Here is a 14,423-nt window from a genome sequence, read left to right on the forward strand (position 1 = left end):
AAATCGCTTCATTGCTGGAGCTCAGTAAGGAGTAAGAATGTATTACAAAGCTGTGAACCTCATGTGAATAGTATGTATCATCACTGGGAAATTTATTTAATGTTTTTAGTTCTCTCTGTCCCCATCTTCGTCATCATTTATAGAGTAGCTTGGGCTGGTGCATAGGTAGATGTCTGATCAGATCAGTAGAGAGGACTTGTAAGGTAAATGTTCTGATAATTCTTGGTTAAACAAAAATTGCTTCCTTCCGTAGTGAAGATGTGTTTGTGTCAGCTAAGGTCCTATTAGTCATTACTGAGGTACATTCAACCACATAAGTAGAGCGAATCATATCAGAGCTTATATTTTGGCTGGTTGGTTCTAGAAACATTAAAACATAAAAAAACTCAGTAATCCCAGTGGTTAGAATTTTGAGAAGTTTAACTGCTCCAGAGGAAAACTATTCTGAGTATTCAAGTGCATCTTAAGTTTTCACGTACATGGAAGTCCAAAGCTACACTTCCCCATATACTACTGCATGTTGAATCTTTGAATTAAGTCTTTAGCCTGTTTTTTTTAGAAGTCCTCTTTCCTGTATTGCCCTGTGAATGATGTATGTTGTACACTCAGTGTTACTTCTTATTTTCAGCCTTAAGAGATGCACTTTCATGGGGAAGACTCAGTATTTCTCAGCTTCATCTCTAAGTGTAATTTGAAATAGTATCTTTAAATTGGCCCTTCCCTCTAACTTCTTAGTGGCTTTGGCTGTGATAAATTTTTTTCTACAGCAGTACTGTGTTAAGGTAGTCTTGCTCCAAAGCTGCCTGTGAGGATGCCATTGCAACACTTCGAGGAAGTCTTGCAAACAGTTGCTGCATGTTTTTATAAAATAAATAAACCTGCAAAAAGGAGGAAGCCAAACAGGAATAGAAATAAGTATGTTGTACAAAAGCTGTGTCATGAACTAAATTGGAGCCTAAATGTTACAATTATGGGACCATTAATTCTCTATTTAATCATCAGACATTTTTGTGGGTCATGTGCTAGTTGTGATGCATTCGTTAAAATTGGAATGGTGGGTATCAGCCAAAGAAGCTGCAAAACTTTGTTAATACTTAGTGCTTACTCATGGTGTTTATTTGTCAAGCAAGCTTGAGTTTTTATAATACCTGAGTAAGTGCCTGATTAAGATTTGAAGCAAACACAAACCCCACTTAGTACATCTAAGAGAAGATCATATATGTTCATTTTGTGAGGTCTTGGCACTGGGATACTGTGGAGACAGCAGCATGTTTGTTGCTTTATGGTGTGGGGTTTTTTTAACCACTTAGGTGGAAAGGCCAAAAAAGTACATGTTTTCGAACAAGTCAAGCTAACAACAACAGATTTCTGGGATTTGTGTTTTGTCATTGCAGTTCAAGTGGGAACCTTAGTGTTATTTTGACAACTCCTTGTATTTTATTTAATGAGCATAAGAAGCAAATGTATTTGTGACCCATACTGAACATTAGGGAGGATTGTTAGCCCCATCTGCTCATTAGATAATTGGCACAGTTGCCTGCATGTTTATGATGGTTGTTTCAAAGAGTCTTGCCTAATTGTCTTGCTTTGATAGCTTGTTAATTTTCAGGTTCATTTGGTGTAAATTTGTTTAAATAATTGATATTAATACTCAGTATGTACACCATAGCATTTGCTCCTTAAGCTAAGTTTTAAGAAAATGCAGATTGTTTTTTTATGTATAAATTTCCAGACTTCAAATAATTAAATGCTGTCACCAAGCATGCATGCAAACACTAATTCATGAGAAAACATTGGCTACTGGTAACTGTATTTTCTTTAACCAGCTTCTTATTCTGCACAAAACCAGTTGCAATACTGATGAGCACAACAGAATACAAACTGCTTGTGCATATAGAATATAAATGGTTTCTGCTGTTTGGTAGATGCCTTTCAGGAAGCTGTAATTGCAGCCCCGCACTAGTATGGAGCTTTCCCAGATAAAGCTCTTTCCAAGTTGGTTCTTATGCTGTTGGCTGAAATGAATTTAAAGCTCTGTCTAGGCTATGATTTTTCATGGTAGCATCTGTGTTCAAAACAGTAATTTCCTTCTCCTTAGAGTTACTTTTTTGTCTAGATGGTTTTATTGAGGCATCTTCAGGAAATCAACAGGAACCTTAACATTGCCATGCACTTTTGAATATATAGGAGGGAGAAGGAGTCAAAACTTGTGTATTATCATATATTTATATTTATCTAACTTTTATTTAGCATGTGGCCATGACAATCAACTGGTAAAGCTGAATGAAAATTGAGACTTAACCTTGTTGTTGAACTGTCAGTGTATTTATTCTAGTATGTGCTTCATAACCACATCAAAAGTCTATTGCTTCCCAGTCTTCCTGCTGAATGCTGAGGTTTTCCTCTTCCCAAACATGTATTTTCCTTTTCACACCCTGAAGAATTTTACTTGCCTTAGGCTTGGGTCAGGCATATTCAACGTTGAATCTATTTCAGATTTTCAGTGCCTAGAGATCAGCTTAAAATCCTACTTCATGCAGCTCTGCAGGTTTTCAGGTGGGAGCTTTATGTACCATTGAGAGCTGAGATTCCCCACTTCAGATGATTCAGAATTGACTTTGGCTCTGGAAATGTTCAGACACATAAGTATAAAATTCATGTTTCTTGTGTAAAAAAGTACAGGTGTGTTGCCTTTTGCTGGATCTTTTGCCCTCATTATCACGAGGTCAAACATATTTCAGGTGAAGCCAGCTGGCTTTTAACTTTCTCGGATCCAAAATACAGTCCAGTTTTAATTTAGAACTTTCTAAAATGTTCCTAAAAAATTGTTTATTGACTGTATTACAGGGCATATGCAGATACGTAATGCAACATAAGCATTGTGGTGTACAGTTTTATTTGTGCTAATTCAGAATGACATAAGATCTTGGCTGTAACCAAAAGGAGGGCCATCCTCCACTTACTGCTGTTTTATCTGTATAGCTGTAATGCCAGTCCTTCTTGCCCCCATGTGACATTTCCCTCCTTCTCTACAATAGACTTTATGAAGTGGAGGGGGGGTGGAAATAAAATAAAGTCTAAAAAAGTCCTTTTTTTTTTTCCCCCTTCTGAAAACATCGACACTGTAGAAAAATATCTTTACAGTGTGTTTGTGAAGATTGGGAAATGCTTACCTCTAATGCAAAATCTATTTCCTAGTACTTGGTGGAGGGAAGGAAAAACAGGATTTTTGAGTTTATATATGCTGCAGAGAGTGGCAGCCCTAATCCTTGAGTGAGTGTGAGAACTCCACTGATGATCACTCATGACTGTATCTGTTAATACTGCTTCTGTGGTATTTAGTAAATAAAGATTAATTAAATTGCCAGAAAGTAACGCGAGTTGCTATCAGTGTCTGTGTCCTGTATTTTAAAAATGTAGAACAAACATTTATCTAACTGTATAATCTCCAAATGAACACTTCAAAATTTTTGTGCCACTGGAGGGCTCCCATATTTAACTGAAATACACAACAACAAAAATTGAGAAGATAAAGCTCTCCCAAATGTAGCAACATAATTAAACTTCCCAAACAGTCAGAAGAAAGTTCTGAAGCAAAATACTGTGCGTATGGATTTTGAGTTAGAATTTTGTGCCTCTAAAAGAAATGAAAACAGTGTATTCCCATGGCGTAACTGTCTGTTAGAACGATATATTGCATGTGTAATCACTGAGCAGATGTGTAGTAAAATAACTTGGATTAAAAGCTCCAGTATCTTGGTATGTACTCCTTTTCACTTCTAAGTGGTTGGCAGTTCCCAGCTATCTGCAGTTGGGTGCTTACCTGAGCCGGGAGACAGCAGCAAGCAGTTACTCCCAAGCACTGCGAGCTCAGCATTTGGAAGCAGCAGGCCTGTGGTAGGGACCATGGATATAGAGATAGGTGAGTGAGATTTCTGGGGGCAGAGGGGAGGAGATACTTAAGGCTTCCCAAGTTTTTTGCCTGAACAATGCTTATTTGAGATAATCTTTAGCTTAGTGCTTCATGAAGGTATCATGTTTTGTGTATTGTATTTTAACTACTGTTGTGGTAACATTGTATTGTGAAAGTCACAGGGCTGGGCTGGCCACTTACCTGTAGTAACTTCCAAAGAGTTTAGCCTTGAGACCACTGTTCAAAACCAGAAATGGTACCTGCTTTTCACTTATTTTTCAGCACTAGTTTAAAACTCATGTGTGTTTCCATTTTGTATTTTGCTGGCTATATTACAGAGGTAGGATATGAAACAGCAAAAGAAGTACTTTTGATAGTGTAATTATGTTTACTCTGTAAAATTTCAGCTAAAATACCATTTGGTGTACATCATGTCCACCATGTTCTCCTAAGCAGATAAATACAGTTAAATGGGAGCTAATAAAAAAGAAGGCTCACAGTAGTTGTGTTTTGGCTTATAGGGGATTTCCTGTAAAATAGTCTATTTTGAGGCATATATTGAATCTACGTGCACAGTCCTCTAGTTGAGAGAAAATAAATTTAGCTATATTACAAAAACAGGCTTTTGATCAGTTTACTTTGGCATCTGTTGACTCTGAGCAGAGAGGCAGAATGAGTTCTGTGTGTTGAAACAAAGATTTTTCGATCTTTAAGCAGTCTGATTTCACCTACATTCCCTGATTTGGATGTTGTTTGTTGCCAGTGTGCTAGTGTCACCTCTGGAAATTTATAATAAAGTTTAAAAAAAAAAAGTTTATTTTAATATCTTTAATAACTTTTCTCACAGCAACGATTTTGTGAACTGGATGAGAGGAAGCGACTTCTTACAGAGAACTGCAAGGAATTGCTGAAAAAAGCTCAACAGGTCTGCAAACTCAGTCCGGATCAACGTCTTCCAAAAGAATTTCAAACTGTATGTACAAAACCAAATCTCCACATATCTCTTAAATTTTGGATGATGTACACCATTCTAACTTCTCCAGCAAAGAATATTACATATTTTTTATTAGAAGGCTACCAGTAAAGGATCATGTGTACTTCTGTTACTGTTGACTCATATATTGTCACTTACCCTTTTAAAGCACCTTTAAATAGTGCTGGGATATCCTATATCACTTTGTTTTATGCCCAGAGGAGTGAAAATTTGATCTGAAATTTCAATTAAAATCCATAGTCTTTTGTTCATAGAAATAATTAGAGGCCATATTTTTCTAGCATCTTGCTCTGATGGAGCAATGCAAAAGAACTGAAATCTGGGCCAGCCTACTTACCTGGAGGTCTTCCCAGCCTCTAGAAGTATTTGCATGGCTTAACTAGCATAGCCCCTGGCTTATACCAAGTCTGTGAGCATCCGTACCTGCACAAGGTAGGCAACTAAGGAGCAATTAATTGTGAATCTTTGTTATGTAGTAGCACTTCCAGCCTTTTTTGTCCAGAATATTTTGTGAGGGAATCTTCCTGTGTTAAAATTTTGAATGTGTGACATCCTGATTAAAAGTAGTAGAATATTTTATGGCTTATTCAATTTCTTTTTAGCGAACTTGAGTCCTTCATTAGCATTGCTGTGTAACACGTGCATCCTTTCTCTTGTAGGCTTTTCAGGCTCTTCCTACCACGTTGGAGGAAATTGATGCTTTTCTGAATGAAGAGAAAACCAGGGCCTCCTGTTTCACAGGCCTGAATGCTTCGGTATGTTCACTGCTTTCCCTCCGCCCTCCGTTCCTCCCCCTCCACCCGTATTGTACTCGCTTCCCACTCTGTGCTAGATCTCTTGGTATAATAAGCTAGACAGCAGGAACAATGTGCTGTAAATGCCAGATTCTGCATCAGTTAGAATTTTAAGTAGGTTCTTCTGAAAGAACAGTGTGTTCTGTGCCTTTAAAAAAAAAAAAAAGTTGCAGTATCCTGAAATAAGCAATGCTATCCAGTTCTTTGCTTTACAGCTAGGAAGGTGTCTTGTGCAGTGTCCAGTGCAATAATCTATATAATTGTGTTTGAACAGAATCAGTGCAGTGTGGTATTTTTACAGTCAAGGTCAGAATTGGCAAACATTTTGTTGACTGCTTGGTTTTTTTTATTCTGGCAGGTTGTTGAAGAATACAATAAGCAGATAGAAGAAATACAGCAGTTGACGGAATATCTAGAGGAAAAGAAAAAGGAATTGGATAACTATAAGCAAAACATTTCACAGGTAATAGCTGAAATTATCACTTCTGTATCATATCAGGATGTCTTTATTAGAATAGAATGTATATACAGAAATAAAGAGTAACATTCCAAGTTGTCTTGAGTATAAACTGAGCTGTTAGCTTCTGTAATTATGATATTTTTTAATTTAAAAGCTATCTCTAAAGGAAAATTCAGTTATTAAAAATGGTTTTACATGGATATGTCTACTTCTAGGTCAAAGAAAGGTGGCTAAACCCCTTGAAAAAGCTGATTGAGCAAATTAATAGGAAGTTCAGTAATTTCTTTAGTTCTATGCAGTGTGTTGGTGAAGTTGATCTTCATGTGGAAAATGAGGTATGATTTATTTTTCATATGGAAGAATAACATTTTCGTGCATCATCTTTTGCTTGTATATTGCTAGAGAAAAAACTACAAGTTGCCATTTGGATTGTAGGAAAGATGTTCTTTTAAAAAAAAACCCAAACTTTTACTGATGAACACACTTTTTTTGTGCTAGAACTGACTTATCAGTCTGATTAAAGGAAAATGAGTCTTTGTCCAGATGCATAGGACTTCAACTCACTGACTTTTGGAAGCTTTTTCCAACTTACAGGGCTCAGTTAGAAGCGTTGTATTTACTTTAGCTGTAACTCAGATTTATTAAGTTAGTTATTTAATTCTCCATTTTTAGCTAATTTGTGCTATTCTATTATCATTTAGATGATAAATCTAAATCTACTATTATTGTGTTGCATTGAGTTGGTTCTACATGTAGTTGCTACTCAAGTCTGCTGGCATTTTGTCTGTTTTGGAAGTAGCAATCATTTGGCCCAGCCTGTTACGCCCTCAGTAACATTTATAGGCAGGTTTTACCTCTGATGAAGAGTTTAAAGCATCAGTAGTACCTTGGGGAGAAATACTCGTTGCAATGGGCTGAAGAGAAATTAGGTATTTTGTTTTAAATTGATCTCTGTAATGATGATTTTAAGACTCTCATGTGTAATGCATAGACTCCATAATAGTGGAAGTTGACACTTTAAACATTTTTTTGCTGTTGTAAATTACTCAAGCAGTTTTTCTTAAAGTATTTGAAGCGGTAGTTATTATCAGGGGCAGAATAGTGACTGACAAGGCTTTTTACATGAACTGCATTAAAATGTTTACATAGAAACTAGTATTATAAAACAGTAGGACATTAAAACATGGACTTTTCAGTTCTTTTGATAGCTCCCTGCAGAATCAGATCTATATTACACAAGTACTATCTTTTAGATAAAAGTAAGATGGGAGAGAGTACACAGAAAAACAGTAAAGCAATTTAAAAGCAAAGGGAGTCTGAACTGTCTTTCTGAATATGTTTTTTGGAAGGTCTTGCTTTTCTCTTGCAAAGATGTCACAAATAGTTTAAGAGATTAGCTAGTGGTACTGGGCCAATGACTAAAACTTTCTCGTCAAGCGATCAATGCCTGTAATAGAGAGGTGAATGATCTGTTCTAGAGCTTGGATTTCTTACCCTTCTTCTCTGCAGGAGACTATTTTGCCCTGACCTGCAACTATCAAAAGAGAGACACTTGAGGCAGAATTATCTTTGTTAGAAATATTCCTGTGACAGTGAAGTTCAAGCCTCTGTTAGCCTGCCCTGCAGGAACCTTGAGATCTGATGATGTCCTTGGTGATAGTACCTACTGTGTGAAACACTTCACTAGTTTCTTCCTTGACATCCTAGCAGAAACCTTGGTGAATGTTCTAACTTTCCTTGGTAGCACTTGGTAACCAGAATTCCGAGTGCTAGTAGTGATAACCCTCACCTTCCTTGATTCCCCACAGGGAGTTTTGAGCATCATTCTTGACAGGTCCTGGAATATCTGTCAGTTACATGAACTGGCATTCCCAGTAGCCTGGCAAAAAAGGCCTGACTTTCTGATGTCGTTGCGGCTGTGCTGGAGGGTGGGTCTTTTTTACTGGAGGTTTTGCCAGCCTGTAGCTTGTACACTTCTCCAAGCCTAGTTTTAGTCTGTGCCAGTGCATCTGAAAGTACAGTGGGCTTAGAGGCCTTAGGTCCTGTCTATTTCTCCTTACATGAAGTCTTTGTGTTCTTGATGTCCCACAGCTCTATCCCTTTCCAAAGAGTATAGTAAAAGCTCTGCAAGTATCTGTTAGAGAAGAAACAGGAACTAAATTGTGAACTTAAGGATATTTTTTCACTCCGCTATGCTAAGTGTTCCTGGTCATAACCAACCAGACTAGTGGGTCTGTTGAGATTGATCCTGACAATCAAGTACCAAATCCTACTAAAATGGAGAAAGTTCATCTAAGCTATGGTGCTGTTATCTTCACTGATTAGGATAATGTCTTATTAGCTCCCCTTAGCAAAATACCACTTCCAGAAAGGTCAGTGCAGCAACATTCATTTGTTTTGAAAGCATGCCCCATGATTTTCCTTCTTAGGTTCCTGATTGAGGCATGGCTATCAAACTACAATCTGCAAATCCAAGAAGCTAATTATTCTTCTGATAAGCTGCATTTAATGCCAAAGAAGAAATTTCTTCCATAGTGGGGGAGAATGAAATGGTAACCAAAATCAGCTTGCAAATAGTTTTAGTTGGATTAAGCATTGCTTTGTTCTGGTGTGTCTGTCATGGTCATATAACACTCCTTCTCAACGCAGGTCTTCAGTGTATCTTTGAAAGTGCCAACCTGTTGCCAGCAGGGAAAACATCGAGGGTGAGAATGGTGACCTGTCATCAAAAGTGGAAAAAGTTGGCACTTAGCAAATGTGAGTTTATAACTACGTCAGGTCACCTTCATTCTCTCCTAAAGTGTGTATGCATTTGCCTCAGCCTCAAGGATTCACAGTTCATGTTTCTATAATACTGGTACACCAGAAGCACCAGAGGTTTGTAGTACATGAAAGTAAATACCAGTGTAAGACCTTACACTTTCCAGTCCTGAGGATGTTTGTCTGCCTGCAGGTGTAGTAAAACACCAGGAACACGAAAGGATGGCTTGTTCTCCTGATTTAGCACATTAGCTGATTTGAGAGGATTTGATAGATCCTCTCCAATGTTAGATGCTATTTGGTATGTACATTACTCTTCCCAAAGCAAGACCTGAAGGTAGCAAAGAAGCTGACACTTATTCTACAGACTTGAAGTTCCTTAAGGCAGTTTTAAGACTTTAAGATGGTATGGCTTATTTACTTCATGGTAGCTTTTAGACCTTGTTCTTCATAAAAGCCAGCCCTCCAATGGGACTCTGCTCTGCCAGGTCACCCAGGTTCATATGCTTTTTGATGACTGTGGTATGTGGCAATCTGAACCAAACTGGCATGTGCCAGCTTCTATGGGATGGGCTTCTCATTGTCTCTTTGCCACAACTATCCTTTCTAAATCTAGAAGTATTCTGTGAGTAACCATCAGGAATCACCTCCACTCCTTTCTTTTACCCTAAGCATTACAATTGTGTTATCAGAAGAACATGAGTTGATGACCTCCAAGTACAGGATTTATGCTTCCACAGTGAATATGGATAGACCTCTTGGAACTCAGATTCCTTAAACTTTTGAGTCTTCTCATTAACTTGTTAGGCACATATGAAGATTGTGTTTTATGTAGACCGAACGGTAAGCAATCAGCATGGGCTTTCTGCACTGGGGATTGCATTCCCATCCCTGCACTGAGTTTACCTGAACTTCAGAAATACTAGCAAGTACTCCAAAGATTTCTTTTTTTCCGCGAATCATGAATGTATTTCTTTGCATGGGCCTTCTTTTGAACCACATCTGTTGTTCCCACACCTATACATCATTGACTCAGACTGCTGACAAGTGTCAGTTTTCTGTTAAAGAAAAGGCCAGGGTTGGAATCGTCATGTGTGGTTTTCCTGACTATGAAAGGCAAATTGTTGTCGTGGATTTTGTAGGGGTTTTGTATCTCAATCTGTTAGTGGAGGAAAAGTGAAGGATTTTATTAGACTGCTTGTGCTTTAAAGAGGTTCAGATGGGGTCTTAACCTACACACACGCACACCCTATCACACCACTGTTCAAGTTGATGGCATCCTGTACCATAATGCACTTTTTCCGATGAATGGAATTCATAGGGACACTGCTTCCTCCGTTTCCTAGCCAAGAACTTTTTTTCTTGTCAGTGTTCTTGATATGTATGAAGTCTTTCTTACCAGGGATTCAGAAATTAACAAGTCATTGTCATGGGGGGGGGAGTGGTATTGAAAATTCTCCCATCTAACAAGAATAGATCAGAGAGGAAAATATATGAAACTGAATTAATATCTTAAGTTGAACCTGAGTAGTTTGTAGACCCCTGTAGCACACTTGACATAATTTTCCTTTAATTTGCATGTCATTATCAAATAAGCTGTAGTACAGAGAAACTGAATTTAACAGGTACTGGCTTTTATAGGAGGAGTACGATAAGTACGGGATTCGCATTAGAGTCAAATTCCACCGCAGCACTGAACTTCGTGAATTGACTCCATATCATCAGAGTGGAGGTGAGAAAAGTGTTTCCACTATGTTGTACCTGATGGCTCTACAGGAACTCAACAGATGTCCTTTCAGGGTTGTAGATGAAATAAATCAGGTGAGGATCAATAGTGCAGTATATAACCTCTTACTATACAGATGCTTATGACATAGTGGAGAGAACATACTTTTTTTTCTTTTTTCTTTTAGGGAATGGATCCAATGAATGAGAGAAGAGTTTTTGAAATGGTTGTGAAAACTGCTTGTAAAGAAAGCACATCTCAGTACTTCTTTATTACACCAAAGGTATGTGGCATAAAATGAAAGTTTAATGTGTAGGAGAGTTGAGTTTTGTGTGATAATAATCCTGTATACACTGTACAACTTATCTCTGGTTTACCTAAGAACTTAAATAATTATACTTAATATTACTGTGAGAGGATTTGTCCATTTTAAGGACATTCCTGGCAGGAATTTAAACAACTTACACCAAGGCTCATCTTTTCCTAAACATACTCTGGAATTGTGGCCTCTGTGGAAGTATCACAAGTTAACTACCAGTGGATAGGGCTACCATGTAACAAACCTGTTAAATGCAACGCCTCTAGCTCACACAGAATTGGGATTGTAGCAGAGACCAACTTCCAAACAAGTCGGATAATGATACTGGAACAGGCTAGTGCTGCTGATGTCAAAAGAACTAGAGGAGTCCCATATTAATGGGGGAAAACTATTCAAGTAGTAATCTGAGACTTATAAGCTCAGGAAAGGTCAGTGCTACGCTCCATGGAGAATGTCTTGAAGAGGGCTTTTCAGTGAAGAATGACCAGTGCTTAATTGTGCTTTTCTGTTAAAATAAAAAAAATTATAACTGACTTACTAGGTGACACAGTGATGTGATGCTGTGGCTTGAAAGGACTAGTAAGTAGGGTGGCTGTTCACCTGCGCCTTTAACAGAGACTAATGTTATGTTCAACTTGATCCAAGACAGGTTGAACCAGGAAAGGTTACTTGTAGACCGAGAAGGCAAGCATTCAGTAACGGGCTGTATGCTTTTTATTAAGATACCAGTTCTCCTGCATCCTATACTTCACTGTATTTTAGAAAGTCTGGCTGGTGGGTGCTTCTCTTTTCTGCAAATAGCAGTTGAAGGACCTGAGAAAAGCCACCTACAGCGTTTACCTGACTGAAAATAGGAGGACAGTGATGCGTGTTGTTCCTTCTGATCTTGCAGTCTACTTACCTCCACACAGTTTGGTCACTTCCTGTCCACATTACTCTGTTTTTGTTCTGTGTGTTATCTGTCCCCTTTTGTCTTCTTGCAATTTCTCTCATTGGATCTGCTTTTCTGTGCTCTCTCCTACTTCAAGAAACAGGAGAGTGGTTTGGATGTTGAAAGGATAGAGATAGCTCTACTAACTATACTACTTCCCACATATGAGGAACTGTAGAAGATGATAGTCTAGGGTTCAGAGTCTGTTTTAGAAGTTGAGCTCATTGTCAAATACTAAGAATAGAGAAGGCAGAAAACTGAGCGTGCAGAGCTAACCAGAAAAATCAGAGTAAAAATGAGACAGCAGAAGTAAGACATTTCAGAGGCTTAAAAAAAACCCCCTCCATTTAACATTATGGTAAGAGGAAGATGAAGGAATGTGTTGCACCACTTTCAGCAGTGAGCGATGGCGTTACGAAGAGGTGGCTGAAGGTATTTCTTTCTTCTTCCCTCTCTCTCCCCTGCTCCCTGCTCAACTGCAAGTAGGTGGTCACCACAGTTGACATGGTGAAGTTGTAATGGCCTACCACAAAGAACATTATTGAGGTAGCACTTCATGTAAAGGTTTTAGCCAATGAGATAGTTTGAGTGGGCTGCATCAGAGGGTAATTAAAAGGCAGTACAGAGCAGGCTGAGGAGAGAGCCAGACTCTGCTGTGCCATCAGCTCACCTGCAGTTCCTGAGCCTAGGGTGTATGTCATCACTTACTAGAAAGCAACTATGTAATCACATACTAGACAGTATGACAAAGTGTCATACTAAGCTAAGTTCTGTGTATGTATCCAGTGGATACAGGAAAAACTGTTACCATGGGTTTTTTTCAGTATGTTGACACTTTTCCCAGCTGTATTTTTAAGCAAGCTACAGAGGGGAAGGGATATAGATTAATATGCAGTAGAGTTGATTAGGAAAATTGTATTCTGAATAGTTGTGATTCACTGTCAGAATGAGTAGATGAGTCTTGGGTTTGAAAAATCAGTATTTTCAATATTAATCTATGCTGAAACAGATTATATTTATTAAACATGCAAATAATCACCATGTTGGGAGTGAATGCTTCTTTGCTGTAAAGCAAGATTAGAATTCAAAACAATCTTAGATTAGGTAACTTTATTTGAAAACAGGATGCATTTCAGCACAGAACAAGCATAGGACTTGGTATTTAAGTGTGAAAAATCAACAGCAGCATCTGGTCAAAGGCATAAATGCCTAAATGACTGGGGAGAGAGAACTTACTGTGGTTGACAAGTTGAACGTCAGTTGCAAGTAAATTGCTAAAAGTCATCTTGAGCACTGCAGATAACCCTACAGCTTCCATGACATGTATCAGTCTGCTGGGCTTGCGCCTGACAAGATTTGGACTATGGTAAGTGTCCAGTTTTGGCTGTTACACTTTGGAAAAGTAGTACAGTGGCTGGAGTTACTCCAGAAGACAGCAGTGCAACTTTTAAGAAGTTTTGACAGTTTTGAGTTTCCGCTAATGGAAATTGCTTAGTTCAGAGGAGCACGAGGCTGAAGAGAGATGTAATAATTGTGCCCAAGTTAACTCCACCTCCTGCCCTGCCCTGGCAAAAAAAGAAAAACAGCCAATACTTTCTGCCCATTGTGGATATGGCAAAAGAGTAATGACCTCATTTGCAGCAAGAAGGTACAGATTAGATATGAACATTTTCTTGTAGAAGGAATAGTGAAGGATGGAAATTGCCTGAAGAATGAGGAGTCTCTTTGGGGAATTTCTAGGAATAAATATGCATCATCTGTCAGAAAGGTTATAATCCTGCTATATTGACCTTTTGAGATCTAAGGCTTTATGCAGACCTCCTTCACCTTTTTTAGATAATGGGGAACATGTCTTCTAGCTATTTTGACTTTGGTTTTTGTGTTTTTCACCAGCTCCTGCAGAATCTCACTTACAATGACAAGATGACGGTGTTGTTTGTCTACAATGGACCTTTTATGTTAGAGGCAAACAAATGGAACTTAAAGTCTTTCTGTAGGCGGCGGCGGCGACTTGGAAGGATGGATGAACAGTGATACATACATATATTTATATATATAAAAAATATATAATGTTTTTCTAGAACTTTTTGGAACATCTGGCTTTCAAGACTTCAGAAATTGTGAAAGATGAGAACCTGCAAAAAATTGATGGTTAAGAACTTTGATTCTTAAAAAGTATAAAAGTGTAACAGATTTGAAGCACATTATTTTGTTTCAGATGTTTCAAAGTGGCCTCTTTCACCAAAGAGCCTACTTTTTCTCAGTAGTAGTTCTAAATAAAATGGAATTTTCTTGTATTTTGCTGTTTTGTCAGTAATGTAGCATCAGAAGTACAGTTAATGCTTCTAGGTTATATTGGACTAATTCTGTGTTGGGGGGGGGGTTGGTTGGTTGGTTTGTGTTTGTTTTTCCAAAAATTGGAATTTGCTTTTGGTAAATAGTGTTCCCCTAACACAGTTACGCATGTTCTCCAAACTTTTCCTATTGAAATGGAAACTTTTAGAATGAATGAAGAAGGTGATGGGT

General features: G+C 38.1%; 1 protein-coding gene across 5 annotated transcripts in view; it reads left to right on the forward strand.

The window, feature by feature from the left end:
- The window catches only part of SMC5 (structural maintenance of chromosomes 5), a 53,530-nt gene extending 39,336 nt beyond the window's left edge, over window positions 1-14,194 (forward strand). For 4 of the 5 annotated variants that reach the window (XM_030004459.2, XM_030004460.2, XM_030004461.2 and 1 more), the window contains 7 exons: window positions 4,761-4,886; window positions 5,567-5,662; window positions 6,060-6,164; window positions 6,377-6,496; window positions 10,563-10,742; window positions 10,835-10,930; window positions 13,791-14,194. In XM_030004459.2, coding sequence (XP_029860319.1) covers window positions 4,761-4,886; window positions 5,567-5,662; window positions 6,060-6,164; window positions 6,377-6,496; window positions 10,563-10,742; window positions 10,835-10,930; window positions 13,791-13,931 — 864 coding nt within the window. In that variant the 3' untranslated portion in view covers window positions 13,932-14,194. Of the gene's footprint in view, window positions 1-4,760; window positions 4,887-5,188; window positions 5,340-5,566; window positions 5,663-6,059; window positions 6,165-6,376; window positions 6,497-10,562; window positions 10,743-10,834; window positions 10,931-13,790 lie in introns of those variants that run through there. The other variant, XM_041120839.1, reaches the window with a different exon arrangement.
- The last annotated feature ends 229 nt before the right edge of the window (window positions 14,195-14,423 follow it).

This window comes from Aquila chrysaetos, chromosome Z, assembly GCF_900496995.4.
Source record: "Aquila chrysaetos chrysaetos chromosome Z, bAquChr1.4, whole genome shotgun sequence".
Classification (NCBI taxonomy): Eukaryota; Metazoa; Chordata; class Aves; order Accipitriformes; family Accipitridae; genus Aquila; species Aquila chrysaetos.